The sequence below is a fragment of the Schistocerca cancellata genome, chromosome 3, assembly GCF_023864275.1.
Source record: "Schistocerca cancellata isolate TAMUIC-IGC-003103 chromosome 3, iqSchCanc2.1, whole genome shotgun sequence".
In the NCBI taxonomy this organism is placed as follows: Eukaryota; Metazoa; Arthropoda; class Insecta; order Orthoptera; family Acrididae; genus Schistocerca; species Schistocerca cancellata.
The window spans coordinates 328,298,164-328,312,028 of NC_064628.1; the positions used below are offsets into that span (position 1 = coordinate 328,298,164).

General features: G+C 42.3%; 1 protein-coding gene across 2 annotated transcripts in view; it reads right to left on the bottom strand.

Moving 5' to 3' along the window:
- Window positions 1–671: 671 nt before the first annotated feature.
- The window catches only part of LOC126175021 (sugar transporter SWEET1-like), a 195,282-nt gene continuing 182,088 nt past the window's right edge, over window positions 672–13,865 (bottom strand). For both annotated transcript variants that reach the window (XM_049921519.1, XM_049921520.1), the window contains exon 6: window positions 672–1,065. In XM_049921519.1, the coding sequence (XP_049777476.1) occupies window positions 979–1,065 (87 nt within the window). In that variant the 3' untranslated portion in view covers window positions 672–978. The remainder of the gene's footprint in view (window positions 1,066–13,865) is intronic.

Below are 13,865 nucleotides of genomic sequence, written 5' to 3' on the forward strand. Positions count from 1 at the left end.
TCACATCCCTCCTGCCACTGTGTTCCACACTGTGGGGGGGGAGGGAATGGGCGTCTCAAGTATGAACAACATATCTCCGCCATCGCAAGTTCTTTGACTCTGTTAAGCTAACGGCCCATGCCGTATTGCTTGTTCCGGTCCATGCCATCTTGCTTGTTCAGTAGGCTGTACGACTTTTTGTAATGTGGACGTCTGTACTGAATTATACAGTCTTACAGAAAAGAGTGTGTTTCCTTGGGCTATAACCAAACAGAAATCTCACAAGAGTAAACATGCTGTAATTTTCGGCAAATTCTATTAAAGTATGACCCTTGTCATTCCTGGTACGACAACCAAAGCCTTCCATTGCAGAATATGTTTTTAGCTATTTCCCATCTCTGGCATTAGAATCCCCCATCATCATCTCGTAGTGACATTACAGAATTTCCACTTCATTTATGACTCATCGCCCTTTTCTTCGAGAATTAAGTTATCTGAAACTGTTAAAACCAATGAGAAGACCGATAGCTCTCAATTGCTTTTACAAAATCTTCTGAATTGAACAATCACTGTGACTTTCAAATGGAGTCTCATATTTTGTGAACCACATATACACAAGAAAACTGAAGTTGTAAAGTAAAAAATTATCAGAAACAAAAGCATAATTCTCTACATAAGATATAAAAGCCAAATTTATTAATCACAAGTAAAATATAGTCTCATATAAAATATAATTATCTCACAGCCATTTACATGAAGCCTTTAAAAATTACATATATTTGAAGGAAGATGTTTCCCATTTCAACAGAATGTCTAGTTTTCCTCAGGTACATCAATTTAAAATCTTATCACAAAACAGTCATGGATGTAAGTTTCTCAGTCGTATCATGCACAATCGTTTCATTCTTTTCTCCTCCTAACACAAAAAATAAACAAGCAATAATAAATACATTGCACTTCTCTTTGGTGCAAAGATGGTGTCCTTTCACTGCAATCTCTTCACTCTGCCTGCACAGGTTGGTCACGGTATATAACAAAAAGCGAGAGCTGAAATGTGCTCAATAGTGTACCAATTACATTTACAACCTGCAAAAATGAGAGAGATTATTAGAACCACACTGTAACAATTACAAATTATGCGAAAACTTACTATAAATGAGTGCTGTTTAACAGTGATATAATATTATACTTGATTTACTGGAACTGGTCTACAAATGCTTAACCACAATATATCTTGCTGCAAAACATAGTGTATTCACAGCTCTCAACTATCAGCTGAATTAACATGTAAAAAATGTTAGTTCATCATCTTTTATACACATTAAACAGCACTTTTTTTCCATCTTGTAAGTTCTACACAATATGTTGTCATAACTGTGTTGCGGGGAACTTGACAGTGAAGTCATTATGGTCTACGCTTGAACAATTCGGAACGAACGCAGTCAAAATACTTAAACTTTATGTTGTGCAAATTGTAATTTCACTGACCACTAATAACACAGTTCCACCATATTTAAAAATACACCCTAAACCACTGAACATTGCAAACAAAAGCAAAAGGCAAAAGTAAATGTTTTTATGTATGTAGTTTGCTGATCTCACAACAGTTAGGAAGAATGACAGGCCTCTTGTTGTTTTACGAATACTTGACAATACATAAAAAAATTATTATAAATTTGACACAAAATATATTGCCCTAGTTAATGAACAGGAGAGTTACTTTTCACAATGCTACCAGAAATGGTAACCACTGATATTGACACAGTGTTGAGCACTATTTATGAAATTGTGAGGCCCATGTTGCACTTTGCCTGGCAGAGAGTAGCAATAGCATTCTGCTTGTTCTGCTGTACTACTTCCAATGTGTGGCAATTATTTGTGTATGCTTAATCATTTAACTTACCACACAGGTAAGAATCATGTGGAGGGTGATCATGTAATATTTTAGGCCAGGAAATTTTACTACCTTTGCTGACTGACCTCTCCGCATCAAATACCTCGAGAATTCTTGCCAGTAATGCTATTTTCACTGTTACTCCATTTTGCTGAAAATGTCCACATTGTCCTGTCCATTGATTAACAAATGTCATAAAATACCAAGAACACTTTTCACAAGTTGTTGTTCACTACCTGTAACCATTCTTTTCTCACACTTGTCTTGCATGGAAATTAAATGCAAGGGGATTAACACTGAACTACATTTACTCCATCTAGGCATTTTTTGCTGTACTGTTCACATGATATTTCCCCAGATATACATGACTTGCCACTAACCCCCCCCCCTCAAAAATAATAATAATAATAATTGTGCCATGTATTTACAGACCAACAACTACAAAGCATCAGTATTCTGACTCTCTGACAACACAAGTGTCACAAAGTGCACCACATGTTTCTTCCTGGAAGCAAACTTTTGCTATGCATTTCACAATTAGTACATTCAGTATTAGAGGGTAGCTGTCATGCATACCAATCGAAGTAGTGCCTGAGATAAAATACCTCAACTGCAACTGAGAAAGGGCAGAACAACAAACTGGGCAGGACAGCTGTCAGCCATCACAGCCAACCCATATTGTTTTTATTTTGTTCCCTGACATTGTTATCTTCTTCTCGTAGTGCATTTTTTTAGATGTCTGAATTACTTTTTTAAATATTTTACAGTATTCCTTGTATTTAGCTAAATCATCAGCATTGGAACTATTCTTGGTCGACAGATACATTTTCCTTTTTTTCTTGCAGGAAATCTTTATTCCTTGTGTAATCCATGGTTTTATTATAGACTTGTGTTTAATTTGAGTAACTTTTAGAGGAAAACAGTTTTCAAACATGGCACTGACATTGCTCATGAATGTGTTATATTTTTCCATTCATGTCATGAGCACTATAAACATCTTTCCAGTTCATATCTTTGAGCAGTCTAGAAAACACTCAATTTTTGGTTGATTGACTACTCTCCTGTACTCAGATTTGGCAGTCTTGATAATCTGCTTAGAATTGACATCTAAAACAAGGAGCTGCATGTCATGACCTGATAGTCCATTTATAACAGGTTTTATGATATGATTTTGTTCCTTTGATTTGTCTATAAAAATGTTATCAATGGCTGTCCTTGAAGATTTAGTGATCCTAGTTGGAAAGTTTACTGGAAGATTGCATTAGAAAATCTGTATTAAAGTCACCAGCAATCAAAATTTCTTTGTTTATTCCTGTTAAATAACCCAAAAGAGCTTCTAGATGATTTATGAATAGATTATAATTTCCTGCAGGTGCTCGGTAAATAGCTACTATTGTATAGGATCTGTTATGGAACTCTACTTCTGTTGCACATGCTTCTAGATGCTGCTCTAAACAGAATTTATTAATGTCAATGTTCTTGAATTTATGGCAGTTTTTAATAAATGTGGCAACTCCTCCTCCATCCATATCTACTCTGCAGAAGTAGGAAGCTAGCTTAAATCCTGAAATGTCTAACATATCTATACCAGTCGTCACTTGATGTTCAGAGAGGCAGATTATGTCAATTTGGTTAGATGAATTCATTTCAACGATACAAATGAGTAGTTCATCAACTTTATTTCTGAGTCTCGGAATGTTCTGGTGTTATAAAGATAACTGATACTGCATACTAATGGGATTATAACTGCTTTGGTGAAGATGAACTGGCAGTTTCTGATTACTTTCTGTTAAACATTGTTTAAATGGAGGCTGTATGCTAAAATCTGACTCCTGTTCATCTGTTTTCTCAAACTGAGCGTGTCTGCCAATCTCTCTTAAAACTCGTTTCCTTTCCCCCTTCCCTATCCTAAAAAAGGCATCCCTCTGACACCTGTGACCACTGGTATATTACCACTTGTGACAGGTCCCCCCTTACGTTTTCTGCAATCAACCCAGACAATTTTCCCTTCCCTTTCCTATTGAGGTGAAGGCCATGCCTAGTGTAGTCCCACCTATCGATAGCATCTACAGGAATGAAACCAATATGGTACCCTATATCCATCCTAAGCAGCCACTCCAACTCCAAGTTCACCCTTCCTACGGAAGAGTTCAAATGAGGCCAATCATGGCGTCTCAAGACAGACACAAATCCCACACCTGTATGCTTCCTTGCTGATGCTATCTTCACCAGGTCACTCTCTATGGAATATTAAGAGTCTCTGTCAATGCTATTTCCCAGACCACCCACTATAACTACGGCATCCTCCTTTGTGAAATCCTTGCATAAAGAACCTACATCCTCTGTAACCTGACCCAGATCTGCACTAGGCTTGAAAAAGTTTGTGACCTGGTACTCTGGACCTAGATTTTCCTGCAAAGTTGGCCGACACCTCTACCATGGGAACTACCTAACAACAGAACTTTCTTTCTCTTTACAAATTTTCCTACCTTTTCCAAGTCCTTGAAAGCTTGTTGTGCCCTTTCTACAGCTTCAGCTACATGAGGTTTATCTGATTCTGACTGAGGCAACAGGTCAAATCTATTTTCAAGATTTATGACAAAGCTGTCTGATGCTCTGCTTTGCTTGTTCCCCCCATTACCTGTTGCCACTTGCCACCTCTGTTCACCCTTCTCCCTCTTTAACCTGTCCAGATCCTCCCTTGCCTCAAGCTGCAATTTTCCCTTCCTGTTCCAGTATTTTCTATCTCTACTGCAGATCCTGCAAAACCACTGGTGAGCCTCATTTATGTCCCCATTTCCTACGCCACTAAATTCACCCCAATGAAAGAAACTACAGCACCCATCATACCAAACCCCAGAACTAACGATCCTACGGCATGTCAGACACTTCTCACTCATGGTAAAAACAGAAATCGTATAAACTGATTTAAGTACTGACTAAAACGTAAACAAAGGACCCTAGAAACTATTCAGGCAGATATAAATAAATTCTCTACATCAAGAAGCAATGTGTGCTGAATTTGCAGGCATTCGTGATGTGAAGAAATTGGTGGTACGAATATTAAAATTTCTGATGTCACACGCATTATGCCATTGTCATCTAATCAATTTTTGATGGAACTGAACGAAGAGTGTGGAGACTTCACATATTACTGTAAAGTATGTCTGGAATTACTTTTTGGTTTAAAACTCACTATGTTGAATTTATGAAGGAAAAAGGAGTGTAGGAATGAAAATTAGAATACCTGGAATTGACTGCAGACCTCACATTTTAAGTGGACTCAACTTGACGCTTGCCCACAGTAAAACATTGCAAGGTAAATTCTTTCCGATTTGATGGGTATGACTTTCAAAAGAAAACCAAGTTGTAGAAGGGACAAATTCTGACAAAGACAGTCCAATTCCCTAAGCTGACTGGTGTTAGAGGAAAGGCAAGGTTTTAAGAATTCATTGTGGCCTTGAAAGAATTACGTACAAGGATAGTTTTACATAGGTTTTTAGGACACTGTCAATCTTGCAACTGTTTTTGAGACCATTTGGCGTTTCAGTTAAAAGCACCCCTGTGCATGTGCAGATGTAACTGTTGACCTGCAAGTTAATTCCAGTTTTAATAACAAAACTTTTTATATTAAGACTCTTTAGGACATCTACATTTCTTTCCTCGGATAGTTTCCAAGTCTCCGTAATAAGGTTGAAAAAGTGCTACAATATTTGTATGAAAGACGACATATTTGTGTGATTTTTTTGTTTTTGTTTATGAAACTATGTAAGAACGGTTATTAAAACAGAACAGTTATTAAAAATGACTTATTTGCAAGCCAAAGGTTGAATTAGAACAAGTGAGGATGTGTTGCATGTGGGGAACTTTAATGTAATGGCGAAGGAGGAGGATGAATCATTTGAACCGGCAGAAGAAGGAGATTCAGACATAAAAAGAATGATGTTATAGGTGGGTCAATCAGTTCAAGCTGCAGTTGTTGAATCTGTGAAAATTCGTTAGAAATTATGGAACAAAGAATGCTCAAAATCAATGGTTTCGAATTTGGAACAATCAATTACAGTTAAGAGTGAAGAAAATCAAGATGCTGTAGAACACCTTGACACAAAAATTTCAAATTTGAGTCAATATGTACAAACAGTAGTGATTGCATTCAAGAAATTATTAAGTGAAGAATTAAAAGTCAGTGACTATCTAAGCTATTTTTCCCCAAACCTAGATGGAAACCAGGTGAGAGGCTGAGATTCGACAGAAGAACCAGTAGGAAAGAAGAAGCATTCAAAACTCTCATTGGACTGATTCTTCAGTAGTGTTTGTCAGCCCAGGGACCCTTACTAGTCATGATTAGTACAGGAGATAGAGAAGGTCCACAGAACAGCAGCACATTTTGTCACAGATTCATTTAGTAAATGTGAGAATATCACTGAGACGTTCATCCAACTCAGATCGCACCACATGCTACATGAGAGGCGTAGTGCAGAATGTGGACATTTGTTGTTAAAATTCTGAGAGCATACATTTTAATAAGCGCCAGGTAACATACTGCATTCTCCCATGTATCTTACAAAATGACCACAAAAGGAAAATCAGAACAATTTGAATTCATATGGCATCTTACTGACAGTTGTTCTTACCATGCAGCATTTGCAAATGGAACAGATGGGTGGAGGGGGAGAGTGATGGAAGTAGTATTGCCCATTGCACACTGCAAGCTGGTTTACAAAGTGTAGATTTAAATGTAGATGTAGACGATCATAAATCAGAAAAATAGATTAGAAACACCAAGAAGTGGAAATCTTTACAGTATTAGGTTTAAATAACAAGGTCCCAAATGAATCCGATTGTGAACTCATGGGGACAAGAGTAACAAGGGATGGTGGACTTGGTTAATAATTAGATGTTTCTACCAAAAACCAGATCATACATATCAGTCAGTCAGTCAGTCCAAGATGGCCTAAATTCCACAGAAATTCCCTAAACATTTGACAGTACTAGGTGACAACTTTAATTTGCCCAGTGTCATTTGGGAAAATTACATTTACATTACCATCAGTGAGGACAAACAATCTTGTGATGCAGTACAAAACACATGGTCAGACAACTGCATCAAACAACTAGAATTCTTTCGATCTTCTGGACACAGCTAAACCGATCTTTTGGAGTGTGTAACTGATGAGAGACAGATTAGTGGCAAAACAATGATCAAGAAAGCTAGGAAAGTATTCATGGTTGGTTGAACTGATAAGACAGTCACTAACAACTGTAAACACTTAGATCAAACCCAACAAATGAAGAGCAACAATGGTTAGGTGTCCAAGACATTATAAACAGCAGTCTACATAAATCCACAGCAATTAAAGTAATAAAAGATGACAAAGACCCATTTTGCTTTAGCCCCTTAACATAATAATTTTTTTTCGAATTATGTTTGAAATATATATATATTTTATTAATGAATAACCTTGTGGCGTTTCTGGCGCAGAGCACCTTATCTTAGTGACTTTGGCTTCTTTGAACTGCTTTGTTCTAGTGCACCTTTCAGTGCGTAACTTGTTCTACTGCCATGTTTGTTTGTTACATATCAGTGATTAATAAATGCATATTCAATGCTTAGTATGTGTTATCTCCAACCAATCCTATGTGATAACCACAATGGTGACCCCGACATTGTCATTGTCTTATCGCGAGTTATTTTGTGCTTGTTTTCGTCATCTACGAACTTCGTGTGCTAGCTCACATTGTTTCTGCCACAGTGGATCCACCATTGTCTTTCAGTGCAAGTGTAACGGGCCCCATTAACTATGTGGCTTTCCACCACGAGTGGACAAGTGCACCTAACGACCACAAGTGGACAAGTGTACCTGATTTGAATTTGGTTAAAAGTGAACAATTATTTATGCCTGCCGGTGGCCGCCCAACCTTACCCGGCACAACATGGCCACTGCCTAGCGTGGCAGCACAACAACAGCCACAACACGGACAGTGCACGTCACCTAACAACAATGTGGACAACCTTCCCTTGACGACATTGTGGTTTATCCTTCATCTACATCATTACCTTTGGGATGGTTTGATGCGCCAACAAAGTTCCAGAACTGTGAATTGAACATTTATAAGCACAGGGTAGCACATTCTAATATACGTAGTGTCGCAGCACGCTGTTATGGCGACACTGGTCGCTTTGACCACATCAGTTTCCACAACGCCGCACTGTGGTTGCACCATGACTGCCTTCCGCCCACTTTCTTAATGGCACCAGCTGTTCCAACTGCACTGGTTACTGAGTCAGCAGCAACGGCACCGGCCATTACACACCCGCACCAGGTACTTCATCGCGCTTGCAGATTGGACACACCGTGCCAACTTATACACCCACTACCTCCACACCGTGTGCTGCATGCGGCCACCGCCCCAAACAGACCTCGGGTGACGCATCGTTCACCGCTACCGCACTTCCAGAGTAGGAAGTGTCCTGCTGCTCTGCATGCACAAATCTCCATGTGCTGGTGCTGCTTCAACATGTTACCTGGCAGGTTCCCTAAGCTACCTGCTTTGCAAAAAGACAATCCAAAAACTTGGTTCGCCTTAGTGGACCACCTACAGGACATCCACGGCATTTCAGATGACGACGTATGTTTTGTCTGCCTGGTGAGCCATCTACACACACATACGGACCTTATCAATGACTTGATTCTCTCACTGCCCGTCTCGTACAAATATTCAACACCGAAAGAACTAATTATCGAGCACCTTTACTGCCCTCTGGCGGAGGCTATCCATCACATTATTCATGAGGAGCATCTCATCAACTCCTTTGTAGCTTTGGTGCGGCTATATGCATTAATCAACAATCCAGCATTACCTGATGTCGTCCTTTGGATGTTAAGGATGGTCGAAATGCCTCTGGATCTGCAACTTCATCTACCGTCTCACGTCACCGACCCACTCAAGGTTTGGTTACGCGTGGCGGATCAGGCTTACGCTATCATTCATCACCGACACCACCTGTCACGAATGACATCCCTATCACCCTCAGTTGGCATGCCTGCACCCTGCCGGCAGAGGCTAGCGCACTCACCTCGGCGCCTCAGCTGACAGTCAGGAGCTGCCACCTAGCGGCCTACAGGAGGTACTGCCAGCAGGCTCCCAACAGCCGCTGACCTTGCCCGAGCAGCGACCTGATCGGCTACTGGCCCAGATGCAGTCAGCTGCGGCCCCGCCAACTGGCCTACCCACTGTGCTGGTTCCACGCTACTTAAGGGGATGCCGCCTGCAACTGCCACATGCCTTGCGCCTACCCAAACGAGACCAATGGGCATGTTTAGGTGCCACATTCCTTCACAGCACCTATCAGATGACACTGCACCATTTGCTTCAGCGACGCAGCAACCCCTCTATGCCACAGACTTGTCAACGGGCATTCGATTTCTCATCGACACTGGCACCGACATTAGCGTAATTCCGGCCAAGCATGCTGCTGATGCACTATCACTTCTACCCTCACCTTGATCGCCACCAATCATTCTCCTATTGCGGTCTATGGCTCTATCAAGATGTTGCTTCACCTATAACCAGTTCACACCTACCCTTGGACATTCCACATTGTCGACGTGGATGAACCTGTGATCCGGTTGGATTTTCTTCACCATTACGAACTTTCACCAGACCTGCAGGCCACCACGCGTCCAGCTCTACAGTTCCGTGCTCACTCGAGTTCAGCATGACTCCATTCCCTGTCTTCTTGGCTAGGCTTTCCACATGTGAGTCCCTGGTCGAGCGCATTACTACACGGCTCTCTGACCTGTCGGACGTGCACTCACAAATTGACAAACTCTGCACCCAGAATGATGCCTTATGCACCCGCATCGCCTCTACGTCCGCTGAATTGTCACATGCATGGCATACCATACATCGACTATCTGCAGATCCACAACAAGGTGGTTCACCACATGCCTCCACAGCATCTTATCACCAATCTGCCCCTGTGTCGAGCATTCCACCACCTGCTGTCATTTTCTCACCGCTGTGGACGAATCTACAAGACGCATCTGCGTGCTCCACTCCTGCACCACGTCTTCCATTGCTGACTTCAGCCTATGCTGCCCCAGTTCCCCAAGGTCAGTGAACCTACGTTGCCTGCAGATAGCTTCTTGACCTCTATTGCTGACCCTCCTCAGCAAGTATCAGCCATCAGTAATGGCACTTGTCATATTCGCACCACGGATGACCCACCTGTTCATTATAATAAGCCCAGGCGCCTTAACAGTTCCAAACGTCTGCACGCGAAAGAGATTGTTCAGTATCTGTCGACTTCGGGCGTCCTCTGCCCCTCCGATAGCAACTGGTATTCACCTTGTTCCCAAAAAGAACGGCACCTTACGCATGTGTGGGGACTACAGATCCCTTAATGCTTGCACCATTATCGATAACTACTGCACCCCACATATCCAGGATTTCATGCAATTACTCCATGGTTCTAATTTTTTCTCAATTTTAGATTGTTTCAAGGCGTATCACCACATCCTTACGCATCCACTGGATATTCCAAAGATGGCCATCATAACACCCTTCGGCCTATTTGAATACTGTTATGTGCCTTATGAATTGAAAAGTGCTGTGCAGAAATGGCAGCTGTTGATTGATTCTATTTTGTTCCATTTGCTTATACTTAGATGATATATTGATCTTTTCCTCCTCCACTGAGGAGCATCAAGTTCACCCCGATGCAGTCCGTTCAGCCCTCGCTGCCAACGGCCTAGTGATCAACCACGATAAATCTCCACTGTGTTCCACATCAGTTACCTTCCTAGGCCATACTATCTCTGCCGACGGCCTCTGACCGACAAGTTCTCATCTCGAAACCCTACTTGATCTTCCTCTCCCTGAGGATTATGCTCAGCTCCGTCATTTTCTGGGTATGGCAAACTTTTACTGCTGCCACATTCCTCAAGCTCCCTCTGTCCAAATGGCCCTCACCGATGCTCTTTCAAACAAAAACACCATGGTGGAAAGGAAGTTGGAGAGGACCAAACCCATGCTCAATGCCTTTGGTAACCTTAAAACTGCCCTCGGTAATGCCGTCACACTCACCCACCCTGACGCTGAGGCCCATGTCTCGATCACGACTGATGCCAGTGACTCAGCTGTGGGCGCTGTTTTACAACAACACACTGCCAGCTCCACCCAATCCCTCTGCTTCTTTTCCAAGAAAGTGACTAAGAGCCAGTGCAAGTGGTCGGCTTTCGGCCGTGAGCTCCTCGCTGTGTACGAGGCAATTAAACACTTCCATAGTGACCTCAAGGGATGACCTTCCACAATCTATACAGATCACAAGCCACTCATGGACTCTATTTGTAATCCGGCTAAGGACCTTCCGCAAAGGCATTTCTGCCATATGGACTGCATCTGCCAGCACTCTTCCGATGTGGGCTATATCCGTGGCACAGGGAATGTTATGGCAGACTATCTTTCCCGCATCTGTGTGCTAACCGCACCACTGAATCTGGAGGAGCTCACCCGACTACAAGCCGATGATGATCACACTCTGTCCTGTCCCATATACCACCTGGATCGATGATCCCTGTCCTTTGTGACACCCCTAAGGGCACACTTTGCACCCTGGTTCCTAATGCCCTTCGTCATAGGGTCTTTACTGCCTTGCATGGCGTCTCAGTGTGGGTTGCTCACTTCAGCTGTCCCCTGTCTCTCACATCTGACCAGGGACGCCAGTTTGAGTCCACCCTCTTTGCACGACTCTGCGAACTCTGCAGTGTAGCCAAATTTCACACCTCAGCTTACCACCCACAGGCGAACGGCCGAGTCGAGTGGTGGCATCGCACACTCAAGGCTGCGCTAATGTGCCACGGTGGCTTATGGTCAGAGGCTCCCCCATGGGTCCTGCTGGGTATTCACTTGGCCCATAAAAAAGATTTGAATGCCTCACTCGCTGAGATTCCATATGGCAAACCCCTCCTTCTTCCCGCCGAGTTTGTCAAGAATTCACTGTCAGCCGTAACTAAGGACCTTCTCACCCTGGTCGAGTGGATTCGTATGTACATCGCACACCTCCGCATTCCCCTTCCCTGTCCCCACACAACACCGCCTGTGTTCGTCCACAAGAACCTTGCTTTGTGCAACTTTGTGATGCTGCGGGACACCACTGCAGGCACCTTATTCGGGCCCTTACCATGAGCTACATTGTGATATGAACACGTTCGTCATCCACCTACATGGATGGCCGCAGACAGTGTGTGTTGATCGATTGAAACTGGCATGGTCACTCACTGATTTGCCTCCCAACGCTGCCGACCTGCCTTCGGCTGACACGTCTCTGCCTGTGGAGCTGTTGGAACCATGGGACGCCTGCACTGTTGACACTGACACCCCCATTTCCCACACTGGCCGCCGCCTACCACCGCCATGCAGACACCAAGATTATGAATTCGTCTAGTTGTAGTTTCCCTCCAAAGTGCTCCACACTACCGGGCAGGCGGGGGGAGGGGGGGGGGGTTCTGTGGCATCTCTGGCGCAGAGTGCTCTATCTTTGTGACTTTGGCTTCTTTGGACTGCTTTGTTCTAGTGCACCTTCTGGCGTGTAACTTGTTCTACTGTCATGTTTGTTTGTTACGTATCAGTGATTAATAAATGCATATTCGATACCTTGTGTGTGTTATCTCCAACCGATCCTACGTGTTAACCACAACCTCCTATAATGAATAAAATTATATATGAACATACAAAGATAACTTTTAAAGCTCAAAATAATGAGTTACTAAAGTTGGAAGATCACCAATAATAAACTCATGCACTGGATTTCAAACTAAAAAATCCTGAAACTTGAAGTCATTTTCTTGTCTCTGCATAGCTTGGTGTTTAACCATGTATTTCATGGTGGTTTCCTGTGATGGTAAATCTTGGTGGCTCTGAGCACTATGCGACTTAATTTCTAAGGTCATCAGTCGCCTAGAACTTAGAACTAATTAAACCTAACTAAACTAAGGACATCACACACATCCATGCCCGAGGCAGGATTCGAACCTGCGACCGTAGCGGTCGCGCGGTTCCAGACTGTAGCGTGGTAAATCTTGGAGGACCTGGCTGGAGCACAGTGAAAGTATTTATTTTGTACCATTGGCAAGCACGTGTTACTTAATGATGAACTGTCATCACTTTCAGTCTCTAATGATGTACCATAACATAACAGTCTTCTTCACTTTTTGAGCGGCTCAATTTGGTGTCAAACTCAGGATCGCTACAGCCATTCTTTTTTGAAAGCACTATCTAAACAACTATACAAGAGAGAGGCAGGGAGCACATGTTTTGTTGTCAAGTATCCAAACCTACACACAGTAAAGATGATGCCTAGAGGCAAGCACTGGAAACATAACACAATATCCAACCCCTAATGCAAGGCTGAAATGGATGGAGCAGGGTTTTATTTTTCGAACACCTATTCTTAAGTTGCCCAAGTATACTCAAGATTTTAAATTTCTGTCAATATAATAATAACAAGATAATTTGGGGTTTTAAGTTAAGGAGTTAATGGAGGCTTTTGCAGAGTGTTGTACAAACAAGAGACTAATGCACTCTTGTTATAAATGTGAATGGAAAATCAAGGTTGGAAAAACAACAGTATTATGGAAAGAATATATTGCTACTAAAGAAAGAGAAGAGATACTGAGTCACAGTAAGGCACAACAAAAAGACTGTTACACACCACAAAGGTAAAATGTATAACAGTTTTTCATTGTGCCTGTCTGCAACTCTTCATGTCTCCTGTATGGTGAGTAATACACTAACCTTTTTGTAATATTGTTGTTACTGAATGCTGGGAAACTAACAGACAACTCTTAAGTCACCTCTCACGCTTCAGTAAAAAGGACTATGCATAAAACATACAATAATTTCCAGAGTATCCCCCCAGAAAGTTACCACCAGAAAGTTACCACCAGAAAGTTACCACCAGAAAGTTACCACCAGAAAGTTACCACCA